Below are 13,959 nucleotides of genomic sequence, written 5' to 3'. Positions count from 1 at the left end.
CCCGACCTCTTCCACCCTCCACTTCACTCTTGCGGTGAGGGTGCCACCGCCTCCTCGGCCTCAGCCCAGAGGCTTACCCATGCTTCTCCTTCTTCGGCTACTTGGCCTTGCTCCTTTGACTCCCTTCTGGGTCCGCCCACGGCCTCTGGATATAGCCCATGCTGCCAATTGGCCCCAATTCGCTTCACCTGACGTGGAGGTAGAGCTGAGCCCAGTGCGGCGGGAACTCCCGGTCTGCAGAGTAGACGTCACTGTGTGAGGTGGTTCATGTCCCTAGCCGGGGATATGTCCTTGGTGAGTGCCCTCCAGGCTCTCAAAGAGGGACCTGGAGCAGCACCCAGGCTCCCGGTAAGACCTGAGGTTGCAGAGGCCCTAAGAGGGGGCCAGGCACAGCTGCGGCCATCTGAGCTCCACGGGGTGGAAGACCCCAGAGGAGCCCCAGTGAGGGGGAACCGAGGGCTGGGAGCCCAGTATGTGCGGCCAGGGGCCCAGTGTGTGTTGTGTATGTTTGTTTGTCTAAAGGAAGAACCCAGTGCAAACCGCTGGAGAAAACATCTGCAAGGGCACTGGGACCTGGAGCTTCAGTGGGGAGTGAGAGTCCCACATGAGATACCAGAGGTCAGGTCCTAGTACTACCTAGCTGGAGGAAACATCAGTGAGGCCTGGGACACGTGTAGGCGTGGCAGCAGTGTGTACTTATTGCCCACAGTCATTGGGGTGCACAAAGGGCAGCCTCCCACCTATTTAACATCACAATCATTTATTAACAAGGCGTAGCAGATGAACAAGGTGGGCAGGTTGCCCAGAGACAAGGGCAGGGCCATACTAGTACCAGGCCTAGAGGCTACTCTTGTCACAGCCACATCCGGCCCATTTGTCATATTTTGCCCATTGCAGTACTAGAGGATTTGACCAAAAGAAATCTCATGATTCAATAAGGACAAGTGTGAAGTCCTGCACTTAGGATGGAACAATCCCATGCATCAGTACAGGCTGGGTGGGGACCGACTGGAGAAGCAGCAGCTCTGCAGAAGAGGACTTGGGGTTTACAGTGGACTGTAAGCTGAATATGAGCCAGTAACGTGCCCTTGTTGGAAAGAAGGCTAACAGTATACTGGGCTGCATTGGTAGGAATGTTGCCAGCAAATCAAGGGAAGTGATTATGCCCCTCTATTCTCCACTAGTAAGGCCACATCCAGAGTACTGTGTTCAGTTTTAAGTCCCCCACTACAGAAAAGATGTGGACAAGTTGGAGAGAGTCTAGTGCAAGGCAATGAAAACAGTTAGGGGGCTGGGGCACATGACTTAGGAAGAGAGGTTGAGGGAACCCCAGAACCGGGCTTCTGCAGAAGAGAAGACTGAGAGGAGATTCAATAGCAGCCTTCATCTCCCTGAAGTTGGGTTCCAAAGAGGCTGGAGCTAGATTGTTCTCAGTGTTGGCAGGTGACAGAAGAAGGAGCAATGGTCTCAAATTGCAGCAAGGGAAGTTTAGGTTAGATATCAGGAAAAGCTTTCTCATGAGGAGGGTAATAAAGCACTGGAACAGGATACCCAGATAGGTTGTGTAATCTCCATCCCTGGAGGCTTTTAAGACCTGGCTACGCAAAATCTTAGCTGGGATGATATAGTTGGGGATGGCCCTGCTTTGAGCAAGATGTTGGACTAGATGACCTCATGAGGTCCCTTCAAACCCTAGTTTTCTATGATTTTATGATTCTATGAAATCTTGTGAACCTCATACGCAATTTCCTGTAGAATTTTTGAAACAGTATATTTTTGGTTAGACTGTGAAAATCTGCAATGCAGATACAATTTCAGTGCAGATCTCAGGAGTCTGCAGACAACTCTGTACTTTACTCTAGAATGGGTAGTTCAGAGTTTAGAACGTAACTGCACGGGCAACAATTTGTATTTATCACAATAAAATACACTAGTTGGATGAGGAGGGTATTTATAACCCCTTAATTCCGAGACCCTATAAATGGCACAGTTTATATTTGGTTATTAAAAACTCAGCAGATATAGTGTTAAATTCCTGGTCTCAGGACTTAGGTGCAAATAAACTTGCTTTGTAAATCCCAACTCTGTATTAAACTGCTTAAGTAGTTGGATCTTATCCAATGAAAAAGCATTCCTTCTGTATGGAGTATATTAGACTAGAGAGAGAAATGTATGCAATCTCCAGCAGCAGGAAGTACTTCATAAAAGCCACACGTTGACCCAGAGCATGTTTTAATGGAAATGCAGCTCCTCCAGTAAACAGAGGTCAGGTTTTTTGTTAATCTGTTCTGTTTTCCAGAATCCCTTTCCCTGTTTCCCCCCCTCTGGAAGCTCTGGGAAATAACTCCACAAAGACTGCTTCAGAAACCTCCTCACTGTGGAGTCTGTGTTAGATGGCTAGCTATACAGCTGCTCTTTTTTTCTTAACTCCTTGGTTAGTGGGACTCTGTCATAATGAATTCTTCACTTTCCATTAATAGTTCATTATATCAGAGAATCAATTTATTATATTTTGCCAAATAAAGGATGTTAAATAATGCTAACAATCATTATAGAACATAGCAGTAGATATTTTTCAATGTCCTAATTCTTCTGAAAAATAAGGAAACTAAATAGTAAACCTCTCTGGAGGCCTCAAAAAAGATAAAAAAGCAGTACAGATGAGGTTAACAGAGCAGTACAGATGTCAAGCACTCAAACCTATATCTGAATTTATAAATACACTACTATGACTAGAAAGCTAAGTTTATCAAATGAAATGTCACAGCATGATTAAAGATGCATCTCTTTCATTCATTTATAATTGTTTGAGTAAACAGATTCTTCTTCCCTTCTGGGTCAAGAGTTAAATGCCTGCATTCAACATGAAGTGCGTCTTTACAAGTGCAGAAACAAATGTTATATAAAAAGGATAATGACAGACCTTCATTTATTTTATCATTAATTAAGCCAGTGTAATGAAGGATTCTAGACATTTAATTTGAGAGCACAGTCCATAAAAATAACAAATGAGATGCATAGATAAAAACAGCATACTTGTTTTCTATGTAATGCACAATTACTTAGAAGTTAATTATGTCTGACTCTTACTTGTATGCTTCCTGTAAAAGAGCAAGCCTGATCATATTAATCCTCTAGACTGATTGACAAATCTTCCTTTAACAAGATAAAGGATTGAAATATAATCTCTCAGGAAAACATCCACCCTGCTTTTACAACGAACAGCTGACCCTTCTGAGTCTGTGACCTTTTACTGTTCTCTGTTGCCTCAAGTAACCTGTTGTATCCCTGGATTTGTGGCCCTCCCTTCATACCTGGGTGGGCTTTTAGCTTTGAGGAGGGTGCCTAAAGGGGTGCTGTAGCAATGAGAAAAAAAATACAAACAAAAATTACCCCTTTGCCCTTAAACAGGAAACTTGCAATACTGTGCAGTCTGAAAAAATGCACCAGATATACAGGGTAGATAACTTTCTAATTTGTACAGCCATTCTTATGACACAACTTATAAATTTAAAGGCCATAAATGCTGGCTATCATTTATGCACGTAAGTGCTTTACTCTTTGTGAACCTCTCAGCTATGTACATTGTATTAATAAGTGAATAGAGTATTTATATGTGTTCACATAGCCTGTGCCACTGGCAATACCATAAGCTAAATAAAGGCTCCTCAGACAAACAAGTCTCATGTTGCTTCCTGAAGTTTGCTAAATCTGAGCTTTGGGAGGTCACCAAAGGAAGTCAGTCACAAAGATGTAGCCTTTACATAGAGAATACCCTGTTCTGACACAAGAAAAATGAGTATGAAGAGTGAATTAAGAGGTCATAAGCAGCTGGAATAAATCTCTCAGAAAGCAGGAATTCCAGTCATTTAGTAATAAGCAAGGCTGAAGGCAAATGCCTGATTCTGGCATACCTACACAGATGCTTCTCTTCACTCTTACAAGTAGTCTAACTGACTTGTACAGGGCTACTTGAAGCAACAGAATGTGCTTCCTAGGCTTTATAATTTCTCAGCCATGGCAGTGGCAGGACATAACAGTTCTCACTCTCTCTGATTCTGCCTGTAGCATGTTTTTAGTTTTGTATTCATACTACATTTTGTGGTTGCAGTATGTGTGCACAGGGAAGAAAGTGCATGGAGGTAAAATAAAAATAGCAGGCTACTTGCAGCGCACAGCATCATGTTCATGGTCTTTTCATGGAAAGCTTCCTTCTCTCCGCTGCTGATTGGCTGAGAGACCCCAGAAGCCCTGCCCCTCACTGCTGATTGCCTCAGAGGGCTGCCTTTCATGTGGCCCCACCCTCACCACTGATTCATGAAGAGGACTGCCCTCCATGCAGCACCCTTGCTGCTGATGGGGGGCACAAAAGACAGCACTCTCAGCCAGTTTTGTGGCAGGGAGGAGGAGGGGGGTATCATCTTGGCTGCTTCCCTTCATGCCAGTGGTTTCCTCACCCCACCCCACCCCCCTGGTGGGCTGAGAGGCTGGTCCCACTGGGGAGCCAGAATTTAATTTTAATAAGTTCCCCTCCCATCAGCAATTCCACAGAAAATTAGAGGAACCTGTTTTTGCAGTGATCATGGAAACTGCCTGTTTCACAGTTTCTGTAAAAGTTGCAAATTTCCCTATGTATGAAGGACTGGAGCCGTGGGACTTTGTGAATGGAGGAAACAGGACTCAATTAGGCCCCTTCTAAGCCAGAGGCAGGAGCAGGTTTTTGCCATGTACACTACAGTTTCATTGGATGAGTCGGTATGAATAGGCAGATGCAAGAAATATCTGATATGCTTTTAAAATGCTCATCTCTTCAATATGTAAACACCTTCCTTATTTGATAGATGAGGAATTCTCGAGTTGAATAGGCCTCCTAGATTTCACCAACTGCTGGAATTATGGGGGGGTGTTTGTTGTGGGAGTTTTGGGGGTTTTTTTTGTTTTGATGTTACCTGAAAACGGAGTATTTGGAAAGTTGGATTTGATCAGGTTTTAATGTACTTGAAGTTTTCTTCCTCTGCCTGCTAAAAACTTGAGAACACGGCTTGCAATCAAGAACCAAGTTAACTGCTGTTCTAGAAGGAAACTGCTGATCAAGACAAATAACTAGATCTGGCCTACTGCACAGCCTCAAAAAAACTGATAATAGGATACAGAATCTAAATTTGAGGTAACTGGATCATTTTGGCACAGGGTGACAGTTGTAAGTTACTGCCAGCAAGTTTTGAAATTAGCTCTGTTTGTTTCCTTTGAGGGGAGGTAAAAATCTTGTCCATATACTACCGCATTTTCTTGACTAAACAATAAGCCCTCCATAATTAGATTCTATATATAGGAAACTTAAATTTCTTAATTTTCCAAATATAAAATCTAATTATTGGAGGTTTTGCCTTTAAATTTTCCTCCTCCTCCTGCTACAACAAGGAGAATATATCAGATACCACCCCTTGCCCTCTGCCTTCCCTCAACTTCTTCTCCCTCCAGAGCTTTTCCCCTCTCCTTACCTGTCAGACCCTGCTTTCTCCAAGCACATGGAAGTGAGGAGAAAATTTGAAAAGTGTCCCTGAAATAAACATAGCTGTAGTAATTTACACATAGTACCCATAGACTTAGTTCATCCAGAATTGATGCATTTTACCTTTTTGGAAAATGCAAATTTTAGTACTCCAGAAACACACTTTTACATAGCGCTTTAGCACCTTTCTTTTATTTATGTCTTGGACCAGATTAGCTCCAAATTCTATCAAGTCTACCACCAGCAAGTGTCCCATCTCAGACTTTTCAGCTACTCCCAAATCCATGGCAAACATCCTATATGTAAGCTCCAAGGCCTTGGAGTTCAGATGCCCCCTACCCTCACTTGTCCCTAACTAGAAGACTGAAGGAGCAAGGCCTTGGAGTTCAGATGCCCCTAGCCTCATTTGCCCCTAGCAAAAACACTAAAGAAGCCAGCTAAAGTAAACACCTGAGAGAAATTTCCCATCCCCAAATACTGTGTAGCCAAAATCCTCTCACAAAGAGACATTAGCAGACAGCACAATGGACAGGACTTTACCCTCAGCTACAGTAATCCAAAGCTAAAGAACTCTTGATTTACCCTACAGTCCCTTAAAATGGGCCCCACCAGAGTCAACAATGTTTAAAACCCTGGTGTCCCCACAGCTTGGCATTGGGGGGTGTTCCAGATACTGCCCACAAAGGAGCCATGTGCTAATTAGCCCCCACTTATGACTGGAACTGGGTGCTCTTGTAATAGTTCCTAGAATGCTCCAAAAATCTATGTGCAGCTGAGGCATATAAAGGGCAACCTTGTCCCATTTCACCTCATTGAGTGTGGGGCCACAGTAATCATATGTGATGGGGGACTCTGAGTGAACTGTTTGGGGCCTCATTTGGTGATGTTTGCTCAGACATTTAAGGCTGAAGAAACAGGAATCATTGATAAAGGAAAAGAAAAGTATGGCTCAGCTGTGGGAGAGAAGAGAAAGTCAAAATGCACCCAATGTAGCGGCTCACCATGACTTGGAGAAAAGCACAGAGGGGCCTCTGTTCAATGGGCATTAGCATATGTCTTATTCAGATAAGCAGCACTAAACATAAAGGAGGGTCAGGGGAGATACCATGGGATCAGTCCAGGTGCTTTTCTGCTGTGACTAAAGGGAAGATTCCCCTTCCTGACCTCTGAGGCCAAGTCCAGATGAGCACAGACATTTGATTCCCGGGAAACCACTAGCAGTGGGACACCTTGTCCCTAAACACCTGTGCCACATGCCCTCTGGTGTATGGCAAGTTATCCCTGGTGGGGCAAAGGAGGCTAGGGCCAGCACAGTTATGAGTCAGGGAAACTGCAGCTGCATTGCTCCTCCAGCTTGGAGTCTGGCTTGGCCAGCATGGCTGTGGCTTCAGGCAGTGCATACTGTCCCCGTATGTTCTGACCTTCTTTTTTTTTTTTGCGCAGGATTTTTTGACCCCTGCATCTCCAATGGTCAAAAAAAAACCTCCCACGCTACAAGGTAGCAATGCAGGAAACTCCCAAATATGTGGTGCTACAGACAGGTCTGTGGCACAACATACTGCACAGCCATGCTCATCTGGACATGGCCTCTACATGCAGAAAGGGGTGGAGACCTGTCCTTGCACTGCAGGGCCTGCTACCAGTGATCTCAGCTACATGCCTACTTCATGGAGATAGGGAATCTCCCCCAGCTTCCTTCTTTGGCCCATTGGTTAAGGGCACGTAACACCCAGAGCATGCGAACCTCAAAACCTCCTAGCTTGCGCCTGCGCATAAGATACCTGCCACAGCTTTGGAAGTAGCTGAAACCCCAGGCTAATGCACGTAGGAGGGAGGATACTTGCCAGCAGTAGTACCACATGGATTTGAACACTGAGGTCTGCTCAGTTGATGACAGGTTTCGTAACTGATTTGGCTAATTTGACCTGGAACCCCAAATTTGAAAAACAAAACAAACAAACAAAAAAACGGAGGGCACTTGCCCGTGGCAGTGTCACACACCAAAACAAACGAGCTCTGCTCAGTTGATAGACTCGGGCCTGCTCTGTCCCGAGACAGGACATTAAAAAAGAAAAACCCTCTCTGCCTTCCCTCTCCTGCTCCTTCAGCCGCGGGGCTGGGGGCTAAGGCCACCAGGGGGCGGGCGCCACCGCAGCGGGCCGCGGCCTACCTGGCTCCGGCGCTGCCCGGCCCCCCCGCTCTCGTCCACTGGCCACGTCCCCGCCGCGCTCACTTGCCCAGGTGCAGGAGAGAGCCAGAACCGCACATGCGCACTAGTCGGGGCGCCGCTGTGTGACTGAGCTCACGTACCGCGGCGGGGCGGGGCCAGGCCGGGCGGGGGCAGGGCCGGGAGGGCCTCGGCCCTTATAAAGCCCCCACTGGGCCATCCTCTCTCCTCTGCACCGGGCGCAGGGGTTGGAGCAGAAGCGTGTAGCAGCCAGGGAGCGCGGCCCCGGCCTGACTCGGTTTTGGTTCCGTCTTCGCCTTGTTCTAGGTGAGCGGCGGCCGCCTGCGGACTCGCTCCCGTCGCCGGGCGGGGTGGTAGGAGCGCTTCGGGGGCTCCGCTTGTGGCTGGCTGGGGGGCGGTCTCCGCACAGCCCCCGCTCCCCGGGGCAGGAGGCGCCGGACCGCGCTGTGCGCAGCGCTCCGTGCCCCGCGGGGTAGTAGGAGAGCAGCGCTGCCGGGGCCGTGCTCCGGGACAGCAGTGCGGGGCCTGCGGGGCGGGGCGGGGCGAGGCGATACGTGGCAGTGGTGCTCCGCCTCCGGCTTTCTTCCCTCGCCTCTTCTTGTTTCTCCCCCCCCCCCCAGTTTGGGGTGAGGGGTTGCCCGAGGCGTGAGATTTCTCTGTTCTGAGATCCTGCGGCCCTGTCCCCTGCCCGATGGGAGGCACGATGTACTAGCTCACCCCTGGCATCAGTTGGCCCGTGTGGAGAAGATGGGCAGGCAGCGGTTGAGGAGGGAAGCAGAGGGGTGACTGCCCCATTCCTGGGTTTTGTGCCTCGTGGGTGAGAGAGTTTGACTGTTGGAAGTGAAGCAGCCTACCTCTGTGCAAGACACCGAGTTAAACCCCTCTGCTCACTGCTGCTGACAGGAGGCTTGCAATGCTGCTGTGTACTTCACTTCTGTTGTGGGAGTCTGCTTTAGGTTCAGCCTCTTAAAGCTTAATGTAGCTGGGGGTGGAGGTGAAATGTATACAGATAGATCTGTTGATGTGGGGAAAAAAGCTTGACCACAGTGGTGGCAGGGGAAGTGCCCTGGCTGAGGTAGTAAAACTAAAATGGCACTTAGTGGAGGGTTGCACCCTTGTCTGCTTGCAGACAGGACTCCCTATGAGAGCCTCCTGGTTAGCTTCCCGCTGGCCAGCTTCCAGCTACACACCAACTTTATGGAAATGAGACTCCTCCTATGGTTGCTCTTGCAGCTGTACAGATGAGGACAAGCAAAACTCAGGGGCATCCAAACCCCAAGTCTACAGGCTTGGCCCTGCATGTAGGAACCCTGCCAAAGAACTCAGAAGCATCTGAAGCCCTTGGGGGGGGGGGGTAGAGGATGTTTGCTGATAGAGCAGCGTATAGGTCTTGAATAGCTCATAGATTTAGAATTGATTTGGCTGATTTGACTTTGGAGACACAATTTTTCTTAAGTCTTGTTGCATGAGCTTAAGAAAACAATCCTATTTTGAGCTTCTATACTGCAGTCCTCCCTAGGCATTCTAGTGTGACAGCTCTGTGCAGGCCTGGTGTAAATCTGACTGCATCCAGCTGTCATTCCAGAAATAATGACTTCAGTATGGAAGCCCTAAATAATCCTCTCAAAGAGGTTACTGAGAACCCCTTGATTACTTGCTTTTGTTCACCTGAATGTCTTGAGGAGCTGCCTGCCTCCTTGGGAGGAGAAAGAAGAGTTCACACTTCTATGTCTGTGTGGCTTAATGCCTCTGGCTGATGCTACCATATTAGAAAAAATAGATTTTAGTGGAGGTTAAGGATGCTTACAACTGGAAGCCTTCAAAGATTTTTCCTATCAAGATGCTAATAAATGGAGGAAGCTATCTCAATAAGCTCTTAAGGTACAAAGAACAAAATATACTAGGTTAACCTGGAGAGAAACTTTCAGAGTAAAAATGCACAAATGCAGAAAATGTACTTTTGGCCTACCCTGCAGACATACCCATCTAACTGGGCTGGAAATAAGTCTAAGGGCTTTCTGCTGGTTTAAGATAGCATCACCCTCATACACTGGGTTTCTGGTGGGGGTGCCTCCTAAGTCTGGGGAGGCACAACTTGTGGGTGAGCCAATGGGGGGGGCCAGAAGCCCCATATCCACTCCTATACTTCTGTGCTGCAGCTTAGTGTCCCCCCCAGCACTCCACCAGCCTGCAAAGCAAGCAAAAAAACAAAAACAAAACACTACCCTGTCCTGAGTGGTGCTGAGTTGGGGGTGGGGGCCAATCTCAGGGTGGGCATGTGCCTCCCACCAGTCACCATCTGATCCAATTCTGCAGTTCCAGCTGAAATTTTTTGATTTGATTACCTTGCCTTTCTTTACACTGTTACAGTAACAGGAGTTGATTGAAATCTTGCTCCTGCAGTGTAGATGAAGAATCATGGGAACTGAAGGTGTGATTACAGCACCAGTAGGTGCAGCCATGCTACTGTTAATCTTGCTCACACTGTTAACAAAGACACTGAAGGTCTAGTGGCATAGATTTCAGCACAGGCTGAACCAGCATGCTGAGGGCAAAGGTATATAATCTGCCTACTGTGCCAGGGTTTGTGCCCCTTCATCTTCACTTGTTAACAGTACTGCACAGATGTGCCTGCTTTTGCTGCAGTCACGGCTTTTGCCTGTGTAATAGACATAAGGTGAAATGTGTAAATTTTTTTTTCTTTCAAGAACTTAGGCAGTGATGTCTGAGACATTTGTTTCTTGCTGTGTCTGTGCTTGGATAACAGGTTATGAATACAAGGACTTGCAAGGAAAAAATCCTTGGGGGGTGGGGAGAAAATATAGTAAGATAATTGATCTCTTGTTCAACTCCTTGAGTTTGCAATTAAGTCACAGTGGTGCCCTCATAGATATTTGGGACTTTTTTTTTTTTTTTTTAGTTATTTGCAACTCCAGTTAAATGTAATAAATGTCTTTTTGTAATGACCAGGTACCCCCCAAACTAGGAAGGGTTTTAGTTTTTAAAGTCTCTAGATGGAATGTGGAGTAAGAGAGAACCATGGCAAGCAAGATGCTCTCTGATTTTTATATTCTTGCATAGTGGGAGTCTTCATTTTACTATGGATGTCCTAAAAATATGTCTGCGAGGAGGCAATGCAAGTCTGCTATAAAAAAACACTAGATATAATACTTTCATCTGTTGTAGAAATGGAGATGATGGATAGTGTTGTAGGGACAAGAGAAGATGGGAATCCTCTATAGAAGTGTCTTCCCAGAGACAGAAGTGTGGAAGAGGTATTAGAAAGTGATCATATGTGTGGTGTGTGTTTTTTATGTGATGATTTATCCCTAGTGTACAAGTTCTTACTTTTAAGGCAAAAGTAAGAACATGGCATAAATAAAAATAGCATGGTGAAACCAAGTTCTTGTCACTTGTACAAAGTCTTGCATGGGCTGCCTGTACTTAGAAAAGAGAAGTATTTCAATTATTGCAAAAAAAAAAAAAAAACTGGATTACACATGCAGCTGAAGCTACTTTTTTAGAGGATATATAACTTGATTACCTAGTTTCAACACTTAGTTTTTATGGGGTTTTCCTTTTCCATCTGGAACTAGAACCTTTAGACAGAGAATTTGCTTATACCAATTTCCAGAATACCTCCATCTCCTGGTAGTACCAGGAGAGGGAACATTAATGAGGTAAGGATTCTTGCTGTAGTACCAATATTTAGGGATGCTCTGACTAGTTGCAAGTAAATGCAAGTGCTGGGTTCATATACAAATTCCTACAGAAACACCAAGAGGTGGGAATAAAAATGATTTGGTAACTGATAACAGTATGTATATGAAAACACCTGTTCTGGCATTGAAATAAAGTTGGGTAGGTGGTTAGGAGGGCAGGGGGCAAGCTAGGGTTGTTAAAAGAAAGCAACTACATTTATTTTACCAAGTCATTATGTGAACAACTACTTTGAAAAGTCTATGAACTAACAATGATTTGATTACTGTTATTTATTTATTTATTTATTTATTTTAACATGTGCTAGCCCCTCATAGAGATGTGAAGGGAGTTTGGTTTGTGTTTTGGTTTTTGTGGGGGGTGTTTGGTTTTTGTGGGGGGGGGTGTTGGTAAACTTTCGTGATGCAATAAAATAAAATGCTAACTGAATATACTGAATCCTCAAAATCTGAGAGCCTTTAGATGCTCTTAACTTGCCTGTCGCACAAAAGGCAAGGAAGATTTGGATTTGACTGGAATGTCTTTTTAGTTCAGTGGTAAAAGCAACCCAGAATATCTGTTTAAGTTCTCCTTCATATACCATATGTGAGTATGAAAGCCTAACTAAAGGTGATCAAGAAAAGGCTTTTTAAAGCATTGTATATTTTGGCATTGGAAAGAATGCATTATATACTCTCTAAAACCAAAATGCTAGTGGGGAATGTAGAATACTTCCCATGTTCTGTGTTGCTTATTTGAATCAAAGTAAAAAAACTTAAACACTTAGTTCTTGGTGTAGTTGCTCATGGTAAAATACAGTATAGTACATGTAGTCATCCATATAGTACAGTAATTTTGTTTTTAGCGCTTTAAACCATGTCTTACAGGTGATGCTTATTGGCCTGAGACTTCCACTGCGTTGAAGTCTAAAGACTCTGTAGATAAGCCTTCAGTGCTTCTGTGCCTTAAATTACCCAGTTACCACTTAGTAACTTAATCAATTTTCCTATCCCATGCAGGGTTGTGGTGAGGACCAGTACCTTTAAAAGATGCTTGGATGTTACATTTCTCTCATTCTTGGCTGCCACTCACGTAAAGTAAATTTTAAATTCAAGTTTATCAAAGGTTAAGGTAACATGAGCACCTGATTAAATGATCCAAGGGAAAAGCTGTCTGGAGATCAGATGGAGAAGACCTGTGAAGGATGCAGAGTTCTGCAGTTTAACCCACACTGAGGAAAAATCAGTTTCAATTGGCAGACTCCTGCCAGTTGGGTGCATAGTAAAGGCCAAGTGGTTTTAAACGAGAATAAAATTCAGTTGATTAAAATACTTTTTCTTGTTGCTGATCTAGTTCTAATTCCTTTTTTAACTGTTTTTCCTTTCTGATTGTTGCTGTTTGTAAAAAATCTGACTTGCTTCCAGAAACTGCTGAAACCTGTCTGAGGATGATAACTGCTTGGCTGATCCTGTTTTAGAGGAACTGGCTGAAATGTATTTGGAAAAAACTAGGGATGCTGAAGCTTTAAAATAATAGAAGAGAATAATAAATTTCTGTTCTTGTAAGTCCATTATCTTTCAGTAACCCATCCACACTTTTTTTTTTTTTTTTTTTTTTTTTTTCCTGGTGACTACACACCCAAAACACTGAAGAAAAAATAGAGGAAAATTATTAATACTGATACTTCTAATGATATTCTACTAGGAACAGGGGAGGGAGTAAGTAGGATTATGGTAGGCCTTGTATATTCTGGGTACAAGAAGTACTTCACAGTTGTCTTTGTAAACCAGGTTATGATTTGTTTCACTAAGCAGAGATGTATATAAATTAGAAGTATTATAAATGCAAACTTGCAGGTACTCTGACTACTGTTTCCCTTAGGTGTACTATAATCTCCTTCAGTCTTATTTTGGAACTTACATCTGAACAACTAAAGCACAGTATATGTATAACTCTCTTATATAAAAGTGAACCAGACCTGCCCTTGGGATAGGCAATGCATACTGGTTCAAGTTATTCAACGGCTATCAAAGAAACCTACATTTGGTCTCAGTCTCTTCTTAATTGGTATCTTGTTCCTATTCCTGTAGTCACTTGTGCTAGGCACTTCTACTGATCAAAAACCCTGCAAGATTATATAAGCCTTGTGGAACATCAGGTGCTATCCATGGAGATCTTAACTGAACTCCTGTCTTGTACTGTTGTGGCAGATATTTTTGCCTTCTGTGTTCAGACTGTCAAACTCACTATTTTTCCTTTCCATGACAAGACTGCAGGTTCTGTGGATGAGGTGGGGAGTGGTAACTTTAACTTATACCTTGATTCTTGCCCCACAAAAAAACAACTAACTCTTACCACAGTCTCCTATCGTATTCTCCTTCAATGAAAGTATTGAAAGGCAGATCTACAATTAACTAGATCATCCTGTGTCACAAGTCGTTACGATGTCTAATGGGGAGGAGGGAGCAAGTAGAGTTCCTGAGGAGTCTGTCCTCAGCCCACTAGTGTTTTAATATCTATACCAGTGGTATAGATCAAGAGTGCTCAACCTCTAACCCAT

General features: G+C 44.6%; 2 protein-coding genes across 14 annotated transcripts in view; one reads left to right on the top strand and one right to left on the bottom strand.

Moving 5' to 3' along the window:
• Positions 1-7,955, bottom strand: part of NUDT13 (nudix hydrolase 13) — a 35,152-nt gene extending 27,197 nt beyond the window's left edge. For 4 of the 9 annotated variants that reach the window (XM_090058467.1, XM_090058468.1, XM_090058474.1 and 1 more), the window contains exon 1: positions 7,683-7,788. Coding sequence is in view for 1 of the 9 variants with exons in the window: in XM_090058470.1 (XP_089914596.1) it covers positions 7,823-7,899 (77 nt within the window). In the remaining 8 variants the exon portion in view is untranslated. Of the gene's footprint in view, positions 1-77; positions 7,657-7,682; positions 7,789-7,822 lie in introns of those variants that run through there. The other 5 variants (XR_016443650.1, XM_090058465.1, XM_090058466.1 and 2 more) reach the window with 4 other exon arrangements.
• The window catches only part of P4HA1 (prolyl 4-hydroxylase subunit alpha 1), a 58,418-nt gene continuing 52,327 nt past the window's right edge, over positions 7,869-13,959 (top strand). For 4 of the 5 annotated variants that reach the window (XM_090058464.1, XM_090058463.1, XM_090058461.1 and 1 more), the window contains exon 1: positions 7,869-8,006. The gene's annotated coding sequence lies outside the window, so the exon portion shown is untranslated. Of the gene's footprint in view, positions 8,007-12,823; positions 12,961-13,959 lie in introns of all 5 variants that reach the window. The other variant, XM_090058460.1, reaches the window with a different exon arrangement.

This window comes from Crocodylus siamensis, chromosome 7, assembly GCF_052110815.1.
Source record: "Crocodylus siamensis isolate JL-2025a chromosome 7, ASM5211081v1, whole genome shotgun sequence".
In the NCBI taxonomy this organism is placed as follows: domain Eukaryota; kingdom Metazoa; phylum Chordata; order Crocodylia; family Crocodylidae; genus Crocodylus; species Crocodylus siamensis.
This window is presented reverse-complemented; position numbering and strand designations above follow the sequence as displayed.